The sequence below is a fragment of the Pezoporus wallicus genome, unplaced genomic scaffold, assembly GCF_028554395.1.
Source record: "Pezoporus wallicus isolate ANWC-B61680 ecotype Strahan unplaced genomic scaffold, APGP_CSIRO_Pwel_v1 contig_9719, whole genome shotgun sequence".
NCBI classification, from domain to species: domain Eukaryota; kingdom Metazoa; phylum Chordata; class Aves; order Psittaciformes; family Psittacidae; genus Pezoporus; species Pezoporus wallicus.
The window spans coordinates 768,368-785,134 of record NW_026642910.1 but is presented as its reverse complement, the minus strand read 5'-3'; the positions used below and the strand labels follow the sequence as shown (position 1 = coordinate 785,134).

General features: G+C 52.2%; 1 protein-coding gene across 6 annotated transcripts in view; it reads left to right on the top strand.

Annotated features, from left to right (window-relative positions):
• LOC130611927 (protein CEPU-1) overlaps positions 1–11,468 on the top strand; it is a 332,011-nt gene extending 320,543 nt beyond the window's left edge. For 5 of the 6 annotated variants that reach the window (XM_057433178.1, XM_057433176.1, XM_057433179.1 and 2 more), the window contains 5 exons: positions 3,097–3,231; positions 3,850–3,970; positions 5,431–5,582; positions 8,094–8,126; positions 9,966–11,468. In XM_057433178.1, coding sequence (XP_057289161.1) covers positions 3,097–3,231; positions 3,850–3,970; positions 5,431–5,582; positions 8,094–8,126; positions 9,966–10,066 — 542 coding nt within the window. In that variant the 3' untranslated portion in view covers positions 10,067–11,468. The remainder of the gene's footprint in view (positions 1–3,096; positions 3,232–3,849; positions 3,971–5,430; positions 5,583–8,093; positions 8,127–9,965) is intronic. The other variant, XM_057433177.1, reaches the window with a different exon arrangement.
• The last annotated feature ends 5,299 nt before the right edge of the window (positions 11,469–16,767 follow it).

Here is a 16,767-nt window from a genome sequence, read left to right as displayed (position 1 = left end):
GCCCTGGCTCAGAGCATTCCATTTTGGTATGGGGTGGGCTCTGCACACCAAGGTCCATGGGCAGCAGCTGAAAACGCAAGGTGCCAGACTCCAAGCCCTGAACTCTGTGCTCTGCTGCTTACTATGTGCGTATCTCAGACTCCAGTACAGGCACAGAGAAAACCTTCATCTCTCAATTTTCGGAGCTTTTGCAGGTGGAAAGCTGACCCTTGCAGTTACTTTAATGAAGTCTTTTGCCAGGGAATGAAACACACTCGAGCTGCTTTGCTCACACATCAAACTGGGCCCGCAAACTACAGCTTGGCTATAGAGAGACCTAATTCTTGCTGTGTGTGAGCTGGCTCCGGAACACTCAGGGAAGAGCCTTTGGGTAGTTGGGAAGCCGAGTGGTATGTGAGAGTTTGGAAGCAGAGTGTTATCTGAGCCTTTGCACAAACCTGACTCACATTTGCTCATCGGAGCATCTGAAGGCCACCGGCTGTGGCGTTATTTTATCAGCAGGCAGCGCTGTGCTACAGGGAAGCTGATTCTGGGTCAGCTATAAAAGGGATGACTTTTCCCTCCCCTCTCTCCTTTTGCTGCAGCAAAGTGCTGCCAGCCCGATGGATTTAACGCTGGCATTTGTGTGGCTGCAACTAATTTTGGGGTAAAACCTTCATATGCTGCCCTTCAGTTGTGCTGAATGATGAGCTCAGCAGCTTTGCCTGTCAGGCCCTCGGTGGGGTTGGCGATGAGGGTGAACATCATAACTCATCATATGGGATGCACAGGAAAAGCTGCTTTCCCCCTTCCCGAAGCTCATGGGGTTGGTCTGGAATGGTGGGATCCATGTGTGTGGACACAGGGACCTCAGTTCAGTGGGTGTGCGAAGTCCCAGGGTTCCCATAAGGTTTGCTGCAGGGCAGAGCCAAGCTGTGATTTCCTGACATTTCATATCCCTGCTATATGTGTTTTAGAGACTGTTACTTGGGTATGCAGCAGTAGAAAAGGTGTATTTATTTTGGAAACATGATTCCCTGGCTCCAGTTAAAGATGATGTTAAGTCCTACCTTTATGGGTTGAATGGATCTCTACTGCCAGTGCAAGTACCACAAGCAACTTGTGACTCATGAATACAAAGACATTTTATCTTGATATCAGTGACCATAATGCAGATCATGGAATAGGAATTGGCATCCTGCACACTGCAAATTCCCATGTCTAGGAGATGCTGTAACAGAATAGCTGTCAGTGTTGTCACATATCAGCTGGATGGACAGACTTCGCTTGCTCCTGATATGAGTGGCTGGAATATCAGAATCCTTCTATGATAGAGACCTGTGAGGGTGCTGAGGTGCTGGCAAAGGGTGCCCAGGGAAACTGTGGCTGCCCCATCCCTGGCAGTGTTCAGGGCCAGGTTGGACGGATCTTGGAGCAACCTGCTCTAATGGAAGGTGTCCCTTCCCGTGGCAGGGGCTGGAACTGGATGAGCTTTAAGGTCCCTTCCAACCCAAACCATTCCATGGATCTATGATTAGGGCTGAGCATCTTTGCACTAGTTTGGGCTATCCCGGCTGCGATGCTGAACAATCCCAAACCTGGGACTGCAGCAGCAGGATCCCAGTGGGTGCTTATTGCAGGAGCTCACCCTGTTGAGCTGTGCAGGAGTGTAACAGAAATCACACCAGGGCTTTGTGTGTTTCCCAAAGAGCCACATCGGTGGGTGGTGGCGTGTGGCCACACTCAATATTGATGTACCATGTGAAGGGATGCTACAAAAGGCTCAGCAGCAGGATGCGCCCTGGCAGAAGCATCCCACGTGGATAATTTGCATGGATTTATCAGGAGCAAGATGCGCACGGTTCACTGGTCAAGTGCAGCGAGCTGTGGCACATCAGGTAGCCGGGTGGAAAGCCAGGGTGAGGGTGGGATCACCGGGATCCACCGGCTGCATCCCACAGGGACCTGTGCTCGGCCTCTGTGCCATTGGCACTCACTGCTGGCAACAGCTGTCCAGAGCTAATTTATTTCCTAATGCTGCAGCAATGTTAATTTATAAATTACACTGGTAATTCCAGCTATTATTAATTTCAGATGGTGTAGGGCAAGCCAAATTAAAATATGACACCAATTGCCACACATATGTACCAAGGACTAGCGTTTAAAATTTATAGGAATATTAAGTGTGACACCGGTCCTGGAGATGCTTTGCACAGTAATTACAGCATCTCGGCCATCAGTGGGAGATCTGGTAGGGAGATGGGAACAAAAAGAAGGGAGAAGGGAAAAGTTGTCCGTGCTGTTTGTTCCTGCTGCGTTTCCTCGGGATGTGGATGTGTTCTAGCTGCCAGCTTTCTTGGTTGAAATCTGTGCTTTGTTGTAACACCGCGATCTCCAACCGGGAGACTGTTGTGGTCCAACACTGTGGTTTTCCAGGGATGCTTCAAAGTGAAGCAGACTCTTGGAAGAGAGGGGGCTGCGTCTGTGTGGCTTTGAGCCAAACTGGAGGGAAAGGGGAACAAGCCCCATGGGATGAGCCTGGAGCGGTCATGGGATGAAGTGTTTCAGCTGAAGGGAGGTGTTGACACCGCAACTAATGGGAATAAAGTGGCTGTAAATGAATTGAAGCTGAAAAATTAGAGATGGGTGTCCATGTCTGAACACTGTTTGAAGGGTCTGAACTCTTCCATCCCTGTAAGTGTTCCTTTACCATGTAGCCAAGGCCCTCAGTGACATTGGTTAGTGGTGGGGTAAAGGTTGGACTTGATCTTAAAGGTCTTTTCCAACCTGGGTGACTCTATGATTCTATATGAACCCACCAGGAGGTGGGATGTACAGTTGCCAATAAGAGATAATTTCAGGTCATTGTTGCAGGGTGCATGTGGAGATTGGTGCAGGTTTGGTGAGGACCAATTTGCCCACCCTTGGGACATTGTCTCCAGCAAGTGATGCTCTTGGTGGGGTCAAAGCCACCACAGAGGTCTGTTGCTTGGGAACACCTTTCTGGCAGGGGTTTTGTTGGGATGGTGGAACACATACAAGGGTTGGGTGCTCTGCGCAGATAGAGTTTTGCCATGCTTCCCTATCACTCATGGCCCTTTCCCTTTGTCCCTGCAGCCGTGGGCTTCATCAGTGAGGATGAGTACCTGGAGATCACGGGCATCACACGGGAGCAGTCCGGGGAGTATGAATGCAGTGCCTCCAATGACGTGGCAGCGCCTGTGGTCCAGCGAGTCAAAGTCACTGTCAACTGTGAGTAGGCAGGGATGGGGTTGGATGTGCCACCCTATGAGGGGATGGGATTTGGGAAGCAGGAGCAGCAAGAGTTTATTTGGACAGGTTGTGGTTTGCCCTTTTCCCCCCCTTCTTTTCAAGCTGCTTTTTTTCCCGTCACCTCCTCCTCAGCTGTCTCCATCAACCTGGGTTTTCCACCCATGGTGAGATGCTGTGCTGATAACCTCTGGGGAGAGGAGAGAAGTGAGCAATAAATAGGAATTTTTTTTTTCCATTAGAAAGAATAAGAGAGAGAAAGAAAGAAAGAGAGTGAGGAAGCAAACAGCATATTTCATGCTCTGATAGAGCTGAAGACCCTCCTAAACCCCTTTGTGGCCCCCCATTGCTTAGCACAAGGACACACATGGTACCCAAGGGATGGGGACTCCAGTCCTCAGAGAAACCATCACTGGTCTGCAACGTGGGGTCCTCCATGAACCCCAAACCCCTTGGACAGGAGCATCAGGGGCTGAACATGGGCTTGGAGATAATTTTGGCCCCTTCCTAAGTGCAGAGAAATGAAAGGGAACTTGAGGAGCAAGGGCAGAGGGTCAGATGCCCCAAGGTGTTGACCCAGGTTTCCCATCTTCCCCACAGACCCACCGTACATCTCGGGTGCAAAGAGCACTGGGGTGCCAGTGGGGCAGAAGGGCATCCTGATGTGCGAAGCTTCTGCTGTCCCCTCTGCTGACTTCCAGTGGTACAAAGATGACAAAAGGTAAGATCCTGGGGGACAAAACTGGGTAGGGGACCTGGTGTGGGAGCTTCCTCAATGGGGCCACAATAACCAGTTGAATTCCCAGTAACCCTCAGCACAAGCCAGGTTGGGATGCTGGTATACTGGAGGGTTTTTTTCCAGCAGCCTCTTTCATCCAGACAGGTTTTCCCTCCCTGTGCAGGTAGCACAGGCAGGATCACTGCTGCCCGTGCCTCTGTTTTAAGGTAAATCCCTGCTTAGGTGAAGCATAACATCCGAGAGTGATATTGGCAGCACAAATCCAAGCACTTAGGAGAGGATGAAATCCCTGTCATCTTTTTAAACACTTTAGCCAGAAGGCAGAGTCAGCTCCTTGCTCTTGGAAAGGCAAAAGAAATGAGGTGTTGAGAGACGGGGTTTGCACAGGGATGTGGCTTGGGAGCAAGCAGAACAGGGAAGGATCCCGCTCTGGAGCGGATGACCCCAGGCAAAGGGTTTTAACCCTTTTGACATGGGTTATTGGTGGGATTTGGCAGTGCTGGGGTAAAGGTTGGACTTGATGGTCTTAAAAGTCTTTTCCAACCTGGCTGATTCTGTGATTCCATTTTTCCATTGCTTCTCCCTGGGGAGCCCGGAGGGGCTGTAGTGTGGCTGAACACAGCACAAGCCACCTAGGTCACTAAAAAGAGGCATGTTTTAACCAAAAAAGATGCTCCAGGAGCTAGAGGAGAGGTTGGAGCTGCCTTTTTGGGGGAGGAAAGGAGCAAGAGGAATGTAAAAGCAGTGGATGTTTGCGTGGCAGATGAAAGGCTTTACTCAGAAGTAGGTCACATCACGAGGGCCTGCAAAGCAGATGGGTGCTCAGAGTGTAGCAGGGGTGAGAATGGAGATGCAGCACCTCCTGGGAGGAATTAGCAAGTAAAAGAGCTGCAGGAGCTAAGCAGGAGGGGGACACCGGCTCAGGGATGTCAAAGCACTTGGGTGATGCTTCAGGTTTGTGTCAGCTGAGGAATGCCTCCCTGCTCCATGGTCCACACAAAGGCATGGGTGCTGTGGCAGGGTGAGGGGTGAAGGAAGGAGCAAGAAGGCACCCCACAGAGCAGGGAGGACTGAAAAGTCCTTGAGGCTGGTGTAAGTGGGAAGCCAGGAGCATTTCCCATATTCCCTTCCTGGGCATGGGAGCATCCCTCCCTCTGCATGGCTTTTGGGAAGCCCCAACCCCTTCATCAGTGACTCTGATGGATGCCCCTGATGGGGATGGTGTGGGCTGGCAGCTAAGGGATGAGGGCCAGCAGAGCAGCATCCATCTCCCATATCTCTCTCAATACCTTCTCTTCTCCCTCCTCATCCCTGATCTTTGCCCCAGGCTCTATGTCCCCACTCACAGGCAGGACCAGGGGATGGCAGGTCATGGAAAACACCTGGTGCTTCTCCTCCTGATGCCATCGCAGTGACCCTCTCCCATTCTGCTTTCCTCCCAGGCTGGCTGAAGGTCAGAAAGGACTGAAGGTGGAGAACAAAGCCTTCTCCTCCAAGCTGACTTTCTTCAACGTCTCCGAGCAGGACTATGGCAACTACACCTGCGTAGCCTCCAACCAGCTAGGAAACACCAACGCCAGCATGATCCTCTATGGTGAGTAGGGCTGAGGGAGATGGATGGGGAACAGCTTAACAGGGAGACCACCAACATGAGAGACATGGGAAGGGTCTTCCTTGTCTTTTGGGGGAGATGTGCTGATCTTTTCTGCTCTGGAGCACGGGTTGGAGGTCCTGGTAAGCTCAGGGGAAGTGGAAAACCTCCAAACCTACCTCCTGATTCAGGTCCTGTGTCTGCCAGTGTTGAGGTGTTTGGGATCTTCTGTCAAAGGCAAGTTAGGACTTGACTGCAGGTTTCTATCTTCTCACTGTGACAAATACCAAGGAGAATCTCTGTTTAAAGGTTCCCAGGGCTCCCCCACCTTCAAGGTCATGTCTTCCCCTCCTGCCAAGCAGGTATATTCTTACTGATGGTGCCAGCGGGAATGGAAAGGTGCAGAGGGCCAGGAGATGGGAAGGTGTAGAATGCAGGAAGGAGAAGAACCTGTGTACCCTCATCTAGGGACTGATTTCTCTGTGTACCAGAATTGGGATGAGAGCAATGCATCCATCTGATACCACTCATGTCCAGTAATTGCTCAACATGTATCAAGCAGAGCCGGAGCAGGGGCCATGATCCCCAGATCCCTCTCATGGCCATCAAGAGCTGAAGGTGGACATCAGACCTTGTCTCTGGCCACTTCTACAGGGATATTTCCCTGCCGGGGATATGGGGTGAGAACCATATGGGAAAAGCAGGGCTTGGGGACCTGTGCCCTCTCCCCAAATCCTCTCCCATCTCTCCTTGCCACCCGCGTTGTCTTCTCCTTGTTATTGCATGGTCAGGAACAAGCTTCGTCATTCCAGAGCCATCGATGGGGTGGCTCAGGGCTAGCAGGCTGTACTCTCAGTGATGCAAAGTACACTGGGATAGTGGCATTCCCAAAGCACAGGTTGGGTTGTTAAGGTGCTGGAGCAGCACAGGATGTATATGGAGATGTTGCGAAGCAACATCCACTTCTCACCATCCTTGAGGAGGGGCTGGATGTGGTTCAAGGGATGAAGGGGCAGATGGACAACCTGTCTAGTGTCAGTCCTGGGTTTCCCTGAGCTGTGGCAGGGGAGTTTGTCCCATCTGGGATGCTTGGCTCTGTGCCTGCACCCCTGATGCAGAGCTAACCTTGGATGTTCATGAGCCTAACACCCATTTGTTCTCCCAAAACATCCAAGTGATGAACATCAGCATCTCTACCTGCCCATTAAACCATCATTATCACTGCCTAGGAACTCAGTTCCAGCCTTCCTGGTCATTGGTGCCCCAAATAACCCCCTTTCTTTAGGGACAATGGCACTGCAGAGCTGCCTGGGCCTGGCTCCATCCATGCTGCTGCCTGCATAGCATATCCCGAGCCACATGTTCTTCCTTAGCTTGGATGGTTTAGGCTCCCTGTGGGGTTTCTGAGGCTAAATCTTAATTAATGTGTGACCTCAGTTTGGCTCGATGAACCCCCAAAAGGGAAGATGACTTTCTGCTGCTGGCTCTCTGCGAGCTGTTAGTTGGTTTCTAACCCATGGGTGATGTTCTGTGTGACTGCAGTGTCAGGCAGGACGCAGGGAAGCATCCCACTAATACCTAAGCTTGTTTTATGATCCCTCTTAGCTTTGTTTCTATGCCTGTGAATCCCGTCAGGGAACATACTTGGATTCCTTTGATCACCCATCATTTCCATAGAACAATATTGATTTAATAGCATTACTAATTGAGTGCCGCTGGCGGTGATGGCTCTCGAGCTGCCCTAAACCACCATGGACCCGATGTTTTGGGGGACAGTTTTCATAGCATCCCATTTTTGCTACAGCTGAGCGAGTCTTTTGGACATTTCCTCCCCTCAAATGAAGGTTTAATCCAAGCGGATCCCATGACATGAGCTTTTTGGGGGCTGAGTGACAGAGGCTAATGTAGTGTTACATCTTCTAATCCTTCTTTTAATCTCATTTTTCAGGAAGGTCAACTAGTGCTTTATTTAACATGTAGCACTTGTTATTATAGGCCTGCTGCCTCGTGCAGCGGCTCATTTGGTGCTGTCTAGAAGGTGATGGAGTGTTCCACAGCGTTGCGTGGAGTCAGGGAGGAGAGAACAATCCCTCTGCTTCTCCTCCATCAAGTGGTCCACTTCCAGAGACTGAGAAATCCATTTGGGATGTTGCAGGGTTATTGGAAGGGATGGGCCCTGAACCCTGCCAGAGGGGAATAAGAGGAGCAGAAGGAAGAGCTGAACCCCCAGAATTCCCCATATCCCAGCCCCTGTGCCGTGCCCTTTGTCAGGGTACCACCACGGACGTTGCCAGTCTGGGTTCCCACAGTCCCCAGCTTGTCTCAGCTCATGGACCACTATCCCCAGATGGGGGGAACCGTACCCCTAGAGGAGCAGGCTGTGATTTGGGCAGCAGCACCACGCTTTCTACCCCATCTGCTTGTTCTCCCTGGCCCCAGGTCGAGCACAGTGTCTCGAGCCTGCACTTTCCATTGCCCTTTTGCCTTAACTTTCCCTTGTTCTTTAATTTTTAGAAGAGACAACTACTGCCCTGACACCCTGGAAAGGTCAGTAATTTGGGGACCCCTGCTATGCCAAGCGCTCCCCCTCGCTCCGTTTCCCCTCGGGCCCCACCGGCTCCCACCCCAGCTCATCCCAGCCGGAGTTCCTGCCCCACAGCCCCAGTGCTCCCACTGGAATAATGATGAATTAGGGCATTCTTGCTGTTGTGTAGTTGTCCTCCCACCCCTCCTCCTCCTCTTTGCCAGCTACTGTGCCCGTCCAGTGTAGTCTGTGCCTTCTGCATGTCCCCCCCTCTTCTCCCTGTTGCTGGGGTGGAGATGGGTTGTCTCTGGTCTGCTTTCCATGTGTTGCTGTGTAATTGAGTCTTGTGGCAAGTCCTGCCTTCTCTGGGATGCTTCTAGTGCTTATGCTGAGATGCTGTAGGGGTGGAAAGGTGAATGGTCCTCTTTCTGGTGTTATCTGTGGCTTACTGTAAGAGCAGCTGGCTCGGTGTCATCTTGATTTTGGGGTTCCATAGCAATGCAGCTTTATTTGTGATGCCTTGGGATGGCTTAAAGATGCTGGGAGGGCTGTGGAAGTAGCACAGGGACAGGCACGTCTTCAGATCTGCCCTTGTGTTTGGCTTCCTGGCCATGGCAGGAGCCAGGATTCAGTGGGAAGCCCCAACCCTAACACCTTTCAAGGTGTCTGTGAGTGCTACTGGTGGGAGACCAAGTGGTTAATGGTTCTTAGTGCTCCACTCAGGCTTTGAAGTGAGGGGATGTGTTGGGGTTTCTAAAGCAGGTTGGGCAGATCTTGTGGGCTACATCAGGACCTGCTCTCCCTAGAGCTTTTCCAGCCTAGTATTCCCCTTGGCCAGCTATTTGGGGTGTCTTCATGGAAGCCATTGGGTTTGGAACCCCCACATCCTTTCCCACATTGAGCCATGAGCTCCTCACCCTCTGTGATCCCCAAAGGCATGGATGGACTTGGCTCTTCCTGAGCACCCTCCTCACACCAGTTTGTTCACAAGATAGTGTGGGCCCATGGGCAGAGCACTTTATGGGTGGTGAGTCCCACAGAAGCTCTGTGGAGTTACAGAACACCAAGTTCTGAATGCAGTACTAGTGGCAGTGTCTCTGCTGGGTGGGCAGGGAGTTATTATGCCCCCACACAACAAGGAAGGGAGATAACAGGGTGGTCAGCCCTATGTGCTGACTCACTGGGGCTGGCAGAGTGTGGACAGTGTTGGGCCAAACCCATCTTGTCCTCTACAAGTGTGACTGGAAATGTGGACAGATTTTGGGGGAAGGACAAAGGGCATTGAAAGGGGTTGGTTGGTGGTGATGAGCAGGGGATAGGCTCAATATGGGGTATCAGGACCATAGTGGACTTACGGAGGGGATTATGTCCCAGAGGCTGGGGTTGATAATGGTACGGGCAGATGCGGATACCCCCTGTGCTATCAGAGCCATGACACCAGGAGCCCAAATTATGTGGGTTTGTTGGTTTTCTTTTCATAGAAACATAGAATCAGCCAGGTTGGAAAAGACCTTTAAGATCAGCAAGTCCAACCTTTACCCCAACACTGCCAAGGCCACCCCTAACCCATGTCAATGAGGGCCTCATCTACATGGCTTTTGAACACTTCAAAAGTGTGGTGACTGCAGCCCTGCCCTGGGCAGCCTGTTCCAATGCCTGAGCACCCTCTGGGGCAGGAATTGTTCCTCAGCTCCATCTAAACCTGCCCTGGTGCAGCTTGAGGCCGTTTCCTCTTATCCCATCTCTTGTTCCTTGGGAGAAGAGACCAGCCCCTCACTCCAACCTCCTTTCAGGTAGTTGGGTTTTAGTGGGTTTTATTGGCTCTGTGGTTAACCACGGGGTTGTTCCTCTCCCATCCACAGGTCCTGGTGCAGTCCACGATGGGAACAACGGCGCGTGGCGGCGAGGAGGCTGCGTGTGGCTCCTGGCCCTGCCGCTCGCCCAGCTCGCCCTCCACTTTTGACCTGAGAAGCCGGCCCGCGGAGCAGCGGCGGCGATGACCATGGCCAGCGAGTGCAAGCAGAAGGGAGAGGAGGAAGAACAAGAAGAAGAAGAACAAGAAGAAGAAGATGATGTGTTCACCGTTTCCGAAAATAATCATAAGAATTGAGAGAGTATCCGGCCAGGCCACCTGGGGAGGGGGAGAGAAGCACCAAACCATGCAACAAACCGCAATGAGAATTTGGAAAGGAGAGAAACAGCGACAAAAGCAGAACAAATCCCAGGCTTCCTGCTGAAGACGCAACGCAACTGAGTCTTCTTTTCTTTTTTTCCCTATATTTTTTTTTGGTCTCCCAGGCCTTTTTTCTCCCCTTTTTCGCTGTTCTCTGCCCACAGGGGACAAGCAGGGCCATGGGGCACGGTGCTTCCCACCACCCGCCCGCTCCTTCCCACGGGACCCTCCATGCAGACATGCCGGTTCTCTTCTTGGCTGAGATTTCCCCGTCTTCTCAAGGACTGTGCCGCCATTTGTGTTCCAGAATATATATATATATATCCACATATACATATATATATATATATGTATAGATATATAGATCTTCAACAGTTACCACACCACCACAGACAGAAAGGGAGGAAGGAGACCGGCGTCGAGCCACGCGTTCATCGTACCACCCACGGACATTGTGAATGAGAAGGGATTCTATATCATGGTTCATTTTATTAATTGTATTTTCTGATACGAGCCTAGAACTCTTAGTTCCTAAAAAACAGAGATGCAAAAAAAAACGAGGGGGAAGAAAAAAATCAAAAGGAGGAATAAAGAAGAAAGGAAGAAAGGAGAGGAGGAGCGAGCAGAGAGAAGTTGTCATGCGCTGCGCAGCCAAGGAGGCATGGAGAAGGAGGAGGAGAAGGAAGAAACCTGTGCAAAATCCCCCCAAAACCGGCCCGAAAAGCAGTCTGATGTCTGAACATTTCTTGCCAAGGGCACGGGCAACTCTCGCCACACGTCGAGGCGGAGGGAGACGCTAAATCTTTTTATGGGATATATATATACAGTATATATAAATATACATATATATATATATATAATTTTTCTTTTTGGTTAGCCTTCTAGCCACGGTTCCCAGCTGGGTCCTTCCGCTGCCATTACTGCATGCTGTATATGGAGTTAGGTGTGTATTGGTCCTCAACGAGACCAGCGTCTTGGTCCACATGTCCCCAAACCCCTTCACCTTTCTGCTCTCGGGTCACCGGTGACAAAGGGCCACGGGGGACCGGGGCCCATCTCTGTCGCCTTTTGCCATGGGGCAGGGATAGGGGGAGATCTATGTAGCTCAGTTTTCTATTTTTATATATATATATATATATGTATGTATATGTGTGTGTGTGTTTGCGTGTGTGTGTGTGTGTATATATATATATATAAAAAACCAACAAAGATATAAGGAAAAGGCGGCGAAGCGATGGGCACCCGGCCACCCCGAACCGTGGGATTGGGAATGTTGCAGTGGTGGGTCTCTCCTGCGGTCACTTTTCCTCCTTTGGGTTCCTTTCCTTGCCTGCAGCTGACAGCGGGGGGCACGCGGGGAGCACGGGCGGGCGGCGAGGGGGGGGCTCTCTCTGCCTATCCATTAAAACGATTGTTCCATGTGGCCGCTCCGTCTGGTTGTGGTGCTCATTGCCGTGCTCTCCCACCCTGGGTAACAGGGAGGGACATGGGGAGGGACACCGGGAGAGAAGGCACCCTGGACCTCACCAGTGACGTGTCACAGGTAAGGCTTTGGTGAGTACATGGGGAGTGTGCGGGGGGGTAGCTCTGCCCTGTTTCCCCCATGCAGGATCCCACTCGGTATCCCAAAAGCTTCCCATGAGCCTCATGGATCAACTGAAGTGAGTCCCATGGGAAGGAGGCACGGTGATGAGGTGAGTGTAGGAAACTGGATGCCAAGCCCAGGGTGAAGTGTCCTGGGCTGGAGTTTGGCTGTAGATACAACTTTCTTGTATCAATCTTGGTGTTTTGCTGATGGTTACTTGGTGCTTTTGGTCTTTGGCTCCGTGTGCTGGTTTTCCTCAAGCTGCTTGGCATGTTCTTGTAGGATCAGAAGCTGCTTGTTAGTGACGGCAGGACGCTTTTGTTGGGGTTTTGATTCCTTGGCCTTATGATGAGTTTGTGTCACCCAAGAGATGCACATGGAGAAGAGGGAGAGAGCAAAAGGCATGGTAAGGAGTTGCCTTGTGACATATAGTGGCTGAGCAAAACTGGTCTGGCTCTTTTCCCAAGGCACAAGGGATAAGACAAGAGGAAACGGCTTCAAGCTGCACTAGGGGAGGTTTAGATGGAGATGAGGAACAAATCCTTCCCCAAAGGGTGCTCAGGCATTGGAATAGGCTGCCCAGGGCAGGGCTGGAGTCAGCAGCCCTGGAAGTGTTCACACACCGTGTAGCCGAGGCCCCCAGTGATATGGGTCACTGCCTTGTCAGTGCTGGGGTAAAGGCTGGACTTGATGATCTTAAAGGTCTTTTCCAACCTTTTTGATTCTAGGATCAAAGGCAAAGTCCCAAGTAAGAGACAGGGTAATGAGGTTGTAGAGACAAGACAGTTGGTCGGTTTCCTGCATCCCAGGGTCAGGATGGCACTGGGAGAAGGCATCTGGCCAGACCAGCCCCAGTATGGGGAGGCTGGAACCAGCCCTTTCCTATGGATGTGGTTTATAGGAGCAAGCATTGGAGCCAGATTTGCCTTCTGCAGCAGATGTACCTCCATCTCTCCCAGGGAGAAAGGTGGTGGAGGGCTTTGTGCAGCTCTTGGGGCTGCCAGGACAAGTAGAACCAGCCTGGCAGCAGAGGCAGTGCTTGGGGGGCATGGGGAGTGCTCATACTCATAATGGGGATGGAGGTAATGGGGCCATCTCCTTCACCTCTCTGTAACTGTCAACTTTTCGGTGCTCTAGGTGAGAGATCAAGGAGTGTGATGCCAGAGGCTGAGGGACAAAGAGCAAGTTAAAGACTGAGAGCAAGGCTGCTCCGTGGATGTATTTCTGTGTGTATTTACTGACATATGTACTGGTGTCACTTGGTGGTGAATAGGGTGAATATACACCCTCCATCCCTCTGGACCTAGCAGCTGAGACCCTTGTCCTTAGGCGCAAGTTGGGTGTTGTTGAGGGCCAGGGAGGAAACCATCCAAACCAGGAAGGGAGCCAGTGGGCAACCCAAGGCCAGGGACATGTGGAAAGGGGCTGCGCTACATCCCTGGTGCTGGGTGATGGTGTCAGTGAGGTGTGCTGGCAGATGGGATATCAGGCTGTCCATAGGTGTTTATCTCCCATGGAAGCTGATCCATTGCTAGATACCCAACAAACTTGGCACGGTAAGATGGGAAGCAATAGAGAGGCTAGTAGTCCTAGCTCCCTGATAGCAATTTGGTTTTGGAGAGGCTCAAAGCACAGAGGGTTTCCCATGGTAACACTGAGGAAAGCCTTTCGGGTAGAGGAGCATGGGGTCAGGATGTAGCTCATCCAAGGCAGGGAGACTTTCTGCCAGGCTCATACACCACAGGGACAGCAGTGTTTGGGACACCCAGGAGGATGCACAGTGTAGGGCAGCTCACTCCTTGCCAGATCCCTTTCCTGAGGAAGCACTTACCTTACTGCTGGGATCACTCAAGGTTTAGGGGAGCTTGTTGAATGTTTTCTCCCAGTAGATGGGGTGGAAACATGAAGCATCCCCCGGGGACTATCCCAGCCCCATGTTTTTAGGGTGAGATCATAGCTGCGCTGGGGAGCCAGCTTCTTCTGCTCCCGGTCCTTGTGGTCTTAGTCCTTTGATGAAGACTTTTTGTCCATGTCACACACTGTCAGATCCCAATGGGAGCAAACCACCCTTAGGAGTGTGTCGTCCACAGAGACTTTGTGGGTAGGTTTAGTTTTTGGAGCAGGTCTTGTTAAGAGACAATGGAGAAGACGCCAGGAACTGCTCAAAGGAAGCTCCCAACTGAGCAGCTTCTGCAGAACTTAGGTGAGCCATAAGAGCAAAGCTGGTCTTTACCCTGCAGGGTCTCCATCAGCAGGTACGTGTGGGCCCCAGGGGAGACACATGGGATGAGGGACACTTGAACAGCCCCTGGTTGGGATGGGGGAGGTCAAAGCATCCATCATGGTGTTTATGGGGTCCATGAAGCAAAGCCCCGAAGGTACAAAGTTGGTCAAACTTTATTGATACACTGCACAATCACAACCATCTCTTATTCTTGCCGAATTAGAAAAGGTTACAACTACAATGTAACATGCACAAATCTCAGGTAGTAGAGCCACCCTTGGAATACAATGACGGAAACTCAAGACTGGCCATCACGGCCATCAGCCGGAGAGACCCGGGAGCCACATTCCCCCCATCCCGGGTGCCCGGCCACCCCCCGAGCGTCCCAACGGGGAGAGCCGGCCTCCAAGAGCCAACACGTTCCTCACAATGGCACGTTACATGGCACGGGAATGTCAACCACCATCCAAGGCAGAGGATGGGGGAGCCCCAACCCAGGGAGGAGGAGGAGGAGGAGGACTGGGCATGGGGTGGCCCCGGCGCCAGGTCCGCTGGCATCAGCGTGCATCGTGGTGTCTCGTCGTCACCTCCAATATGCCACTGCCCTTGTGCATCTGGGGCTATGTCAGCGTTTACTGTGGGGACAGGGACATATGGGGCTGGTCGGGAAGGGGCACGGAGAGGTGGTGAGGGGCCGTCACAGGGTGGTGTGGACTGGTGGAGGTGCTGGGGCAAGGTATCTCCTGCGCCCAAGGGGATTTTTGGAGCTGGCACATGAGAAGGATGTGCTTGTCGCCGTGCTGGCTGAAGATGGTGCCACCCAGGGCCATGTGCTAGGACCCAGCTCACTGCTGGAGAAGAGGAGCAGGACCACAGGGACTGCAGGACATGGACTCTCCAGGTCAGCCCTGTGCTGGATCCTCATCCATCAGGTAAGCCAGCGCATCGGGCAGCGTTGGTTTTAGCAGTCAGCCATGGTACATGTTGAACATCCAGGGTGTGGAGGCAGGACCATCCACTGAGATGTTGTAGTTGTTGCTTTCTTTTTGTGTAGGTCCTGTGCTTGTGGGGCTGCATAACGGATGGAGAGGTGGCCCATGGTGGCTTCTGGCTAGAGGGTGTAGCCCTCAATGACATGGTTTAGTGGTGGTCTTGGCAGTCCTGGGGTAATGGTTGGACTTGATGATCTTAAAGGTCTTTTCCAACCTGGTTGATTCTATCGTCTTGTGCGTTGAGGACCATCAGCCCCAGCTTTCTCCAGTAGGATGGCAGAGCAAGGAGGTTGTGGTAGCAGCAAAGTTTGCATGGGAAAGGCAGCGTGTGCATGGTCATTGCTCTTAAGCCATGTCACTTATGGAAGGAGAAGGAAGGGACAAGGTATGGGGAGGCATAGGGCAGGACTTGGATGCTTTGTGTGCTTGCTCGCTGTGTTGTTATAGAGCTGAAGCTCTGTGTCCAGGCATAGGGTCTGGCATTGTAGGTGACTGTGCAGAGGCAGGACAGGAGGGTCTATCCCTGGTGCATTCCCAGGTGGACACAGGGCATTGGGAAGGCTCAGGGCTGCCACCACATACAGGACTGTGGTGCAGGATGCTGTTGGGGCTGTGATTCAGTAGCGAGGGAGGTTATGGGGCCATCATCACGGGTAGCGGGGAGAAAGCAGAGGGTAGAGTCTGGTTGCATCCATTTTGGTGTCCAAGGCATGTAGCAGCAGCAGGGATTGGCAAGTAGCAAGCTCAGGGCGTGAGAGCTGTCCTTGTCCCTGCAGCAAGTGATGGAGCCAGAGCCTCCTCCATAGGGTCAAGTGCATTAGATGGACTTTCTTCAGGCAGGGGCACGTGGTATGTGTGAGAAAAGGCAGAATGTGGATGTTACAGCTCAGAGTGTGCACCCATGTGTTTTCCACCCCTCAAAGAGCAGAGATACTTGGCCAAATGGTAGGAGAGGCCACCATGGGAGAACAGGGAGGTGAAGAGTGGTCGCATCCCCTCTGGGTGCCAGTGTCAGGACCTGGTGTTTTGCTGTGTCATTTAGTGCCTCTGCCCAATGTGGTGGTGTTGTGCTTTTGATGGGCAGGTTGGAAAGTGCTTGGGAAAACACGCCTGGAGGAACCTCCCCAACTGCTTGAAAGGAGGTTTTAGTGAAGTGGGGATTTGTCTCTTCTCCCAAGGAACAAGGGATAGGACAAGAGGAAACGGCCTCAAGAGGTTTAGATGGAGCTGAGGAACAATTCCTTCCCCAAAGGGTGCTCAGGCATTGGAACAGGCTGCCCAGGGCAGGGCTGGAGTCACCATCCCTGGAAGTGTTTCCAAACCATGTAGCCGAGGCCCTCAGTGCCATGGGTTAGTGGTGGCCTTGGCAGTGCTGGGAAAAAGGTTGGACTTAATGATCTCAAAGGTCTTTCCCAACCTGGTTGATTCCATGGTTCTAAGTGCTGGCAGCACATGAGGACGAGAGCCATGGGGCAGGCCCTGACATTGGGAGGGCAGCAGAGGAGTGGACAGGGGTCTGGAGCAAAGAGGGGTGGCAGCCTGGCTGCCCGATCTGGTGAGCAGGAGGTCCCCAGGAGGGCTGGTGGCAGTCCTCAGGGCTCACATCCCTGGGTGACCAGGCTCCCGCCCTCAGGAATGCGATGGTGCTTTGGGTAAGGAAGATGGTAGCTGGGAGAAGGACTAATGTGAG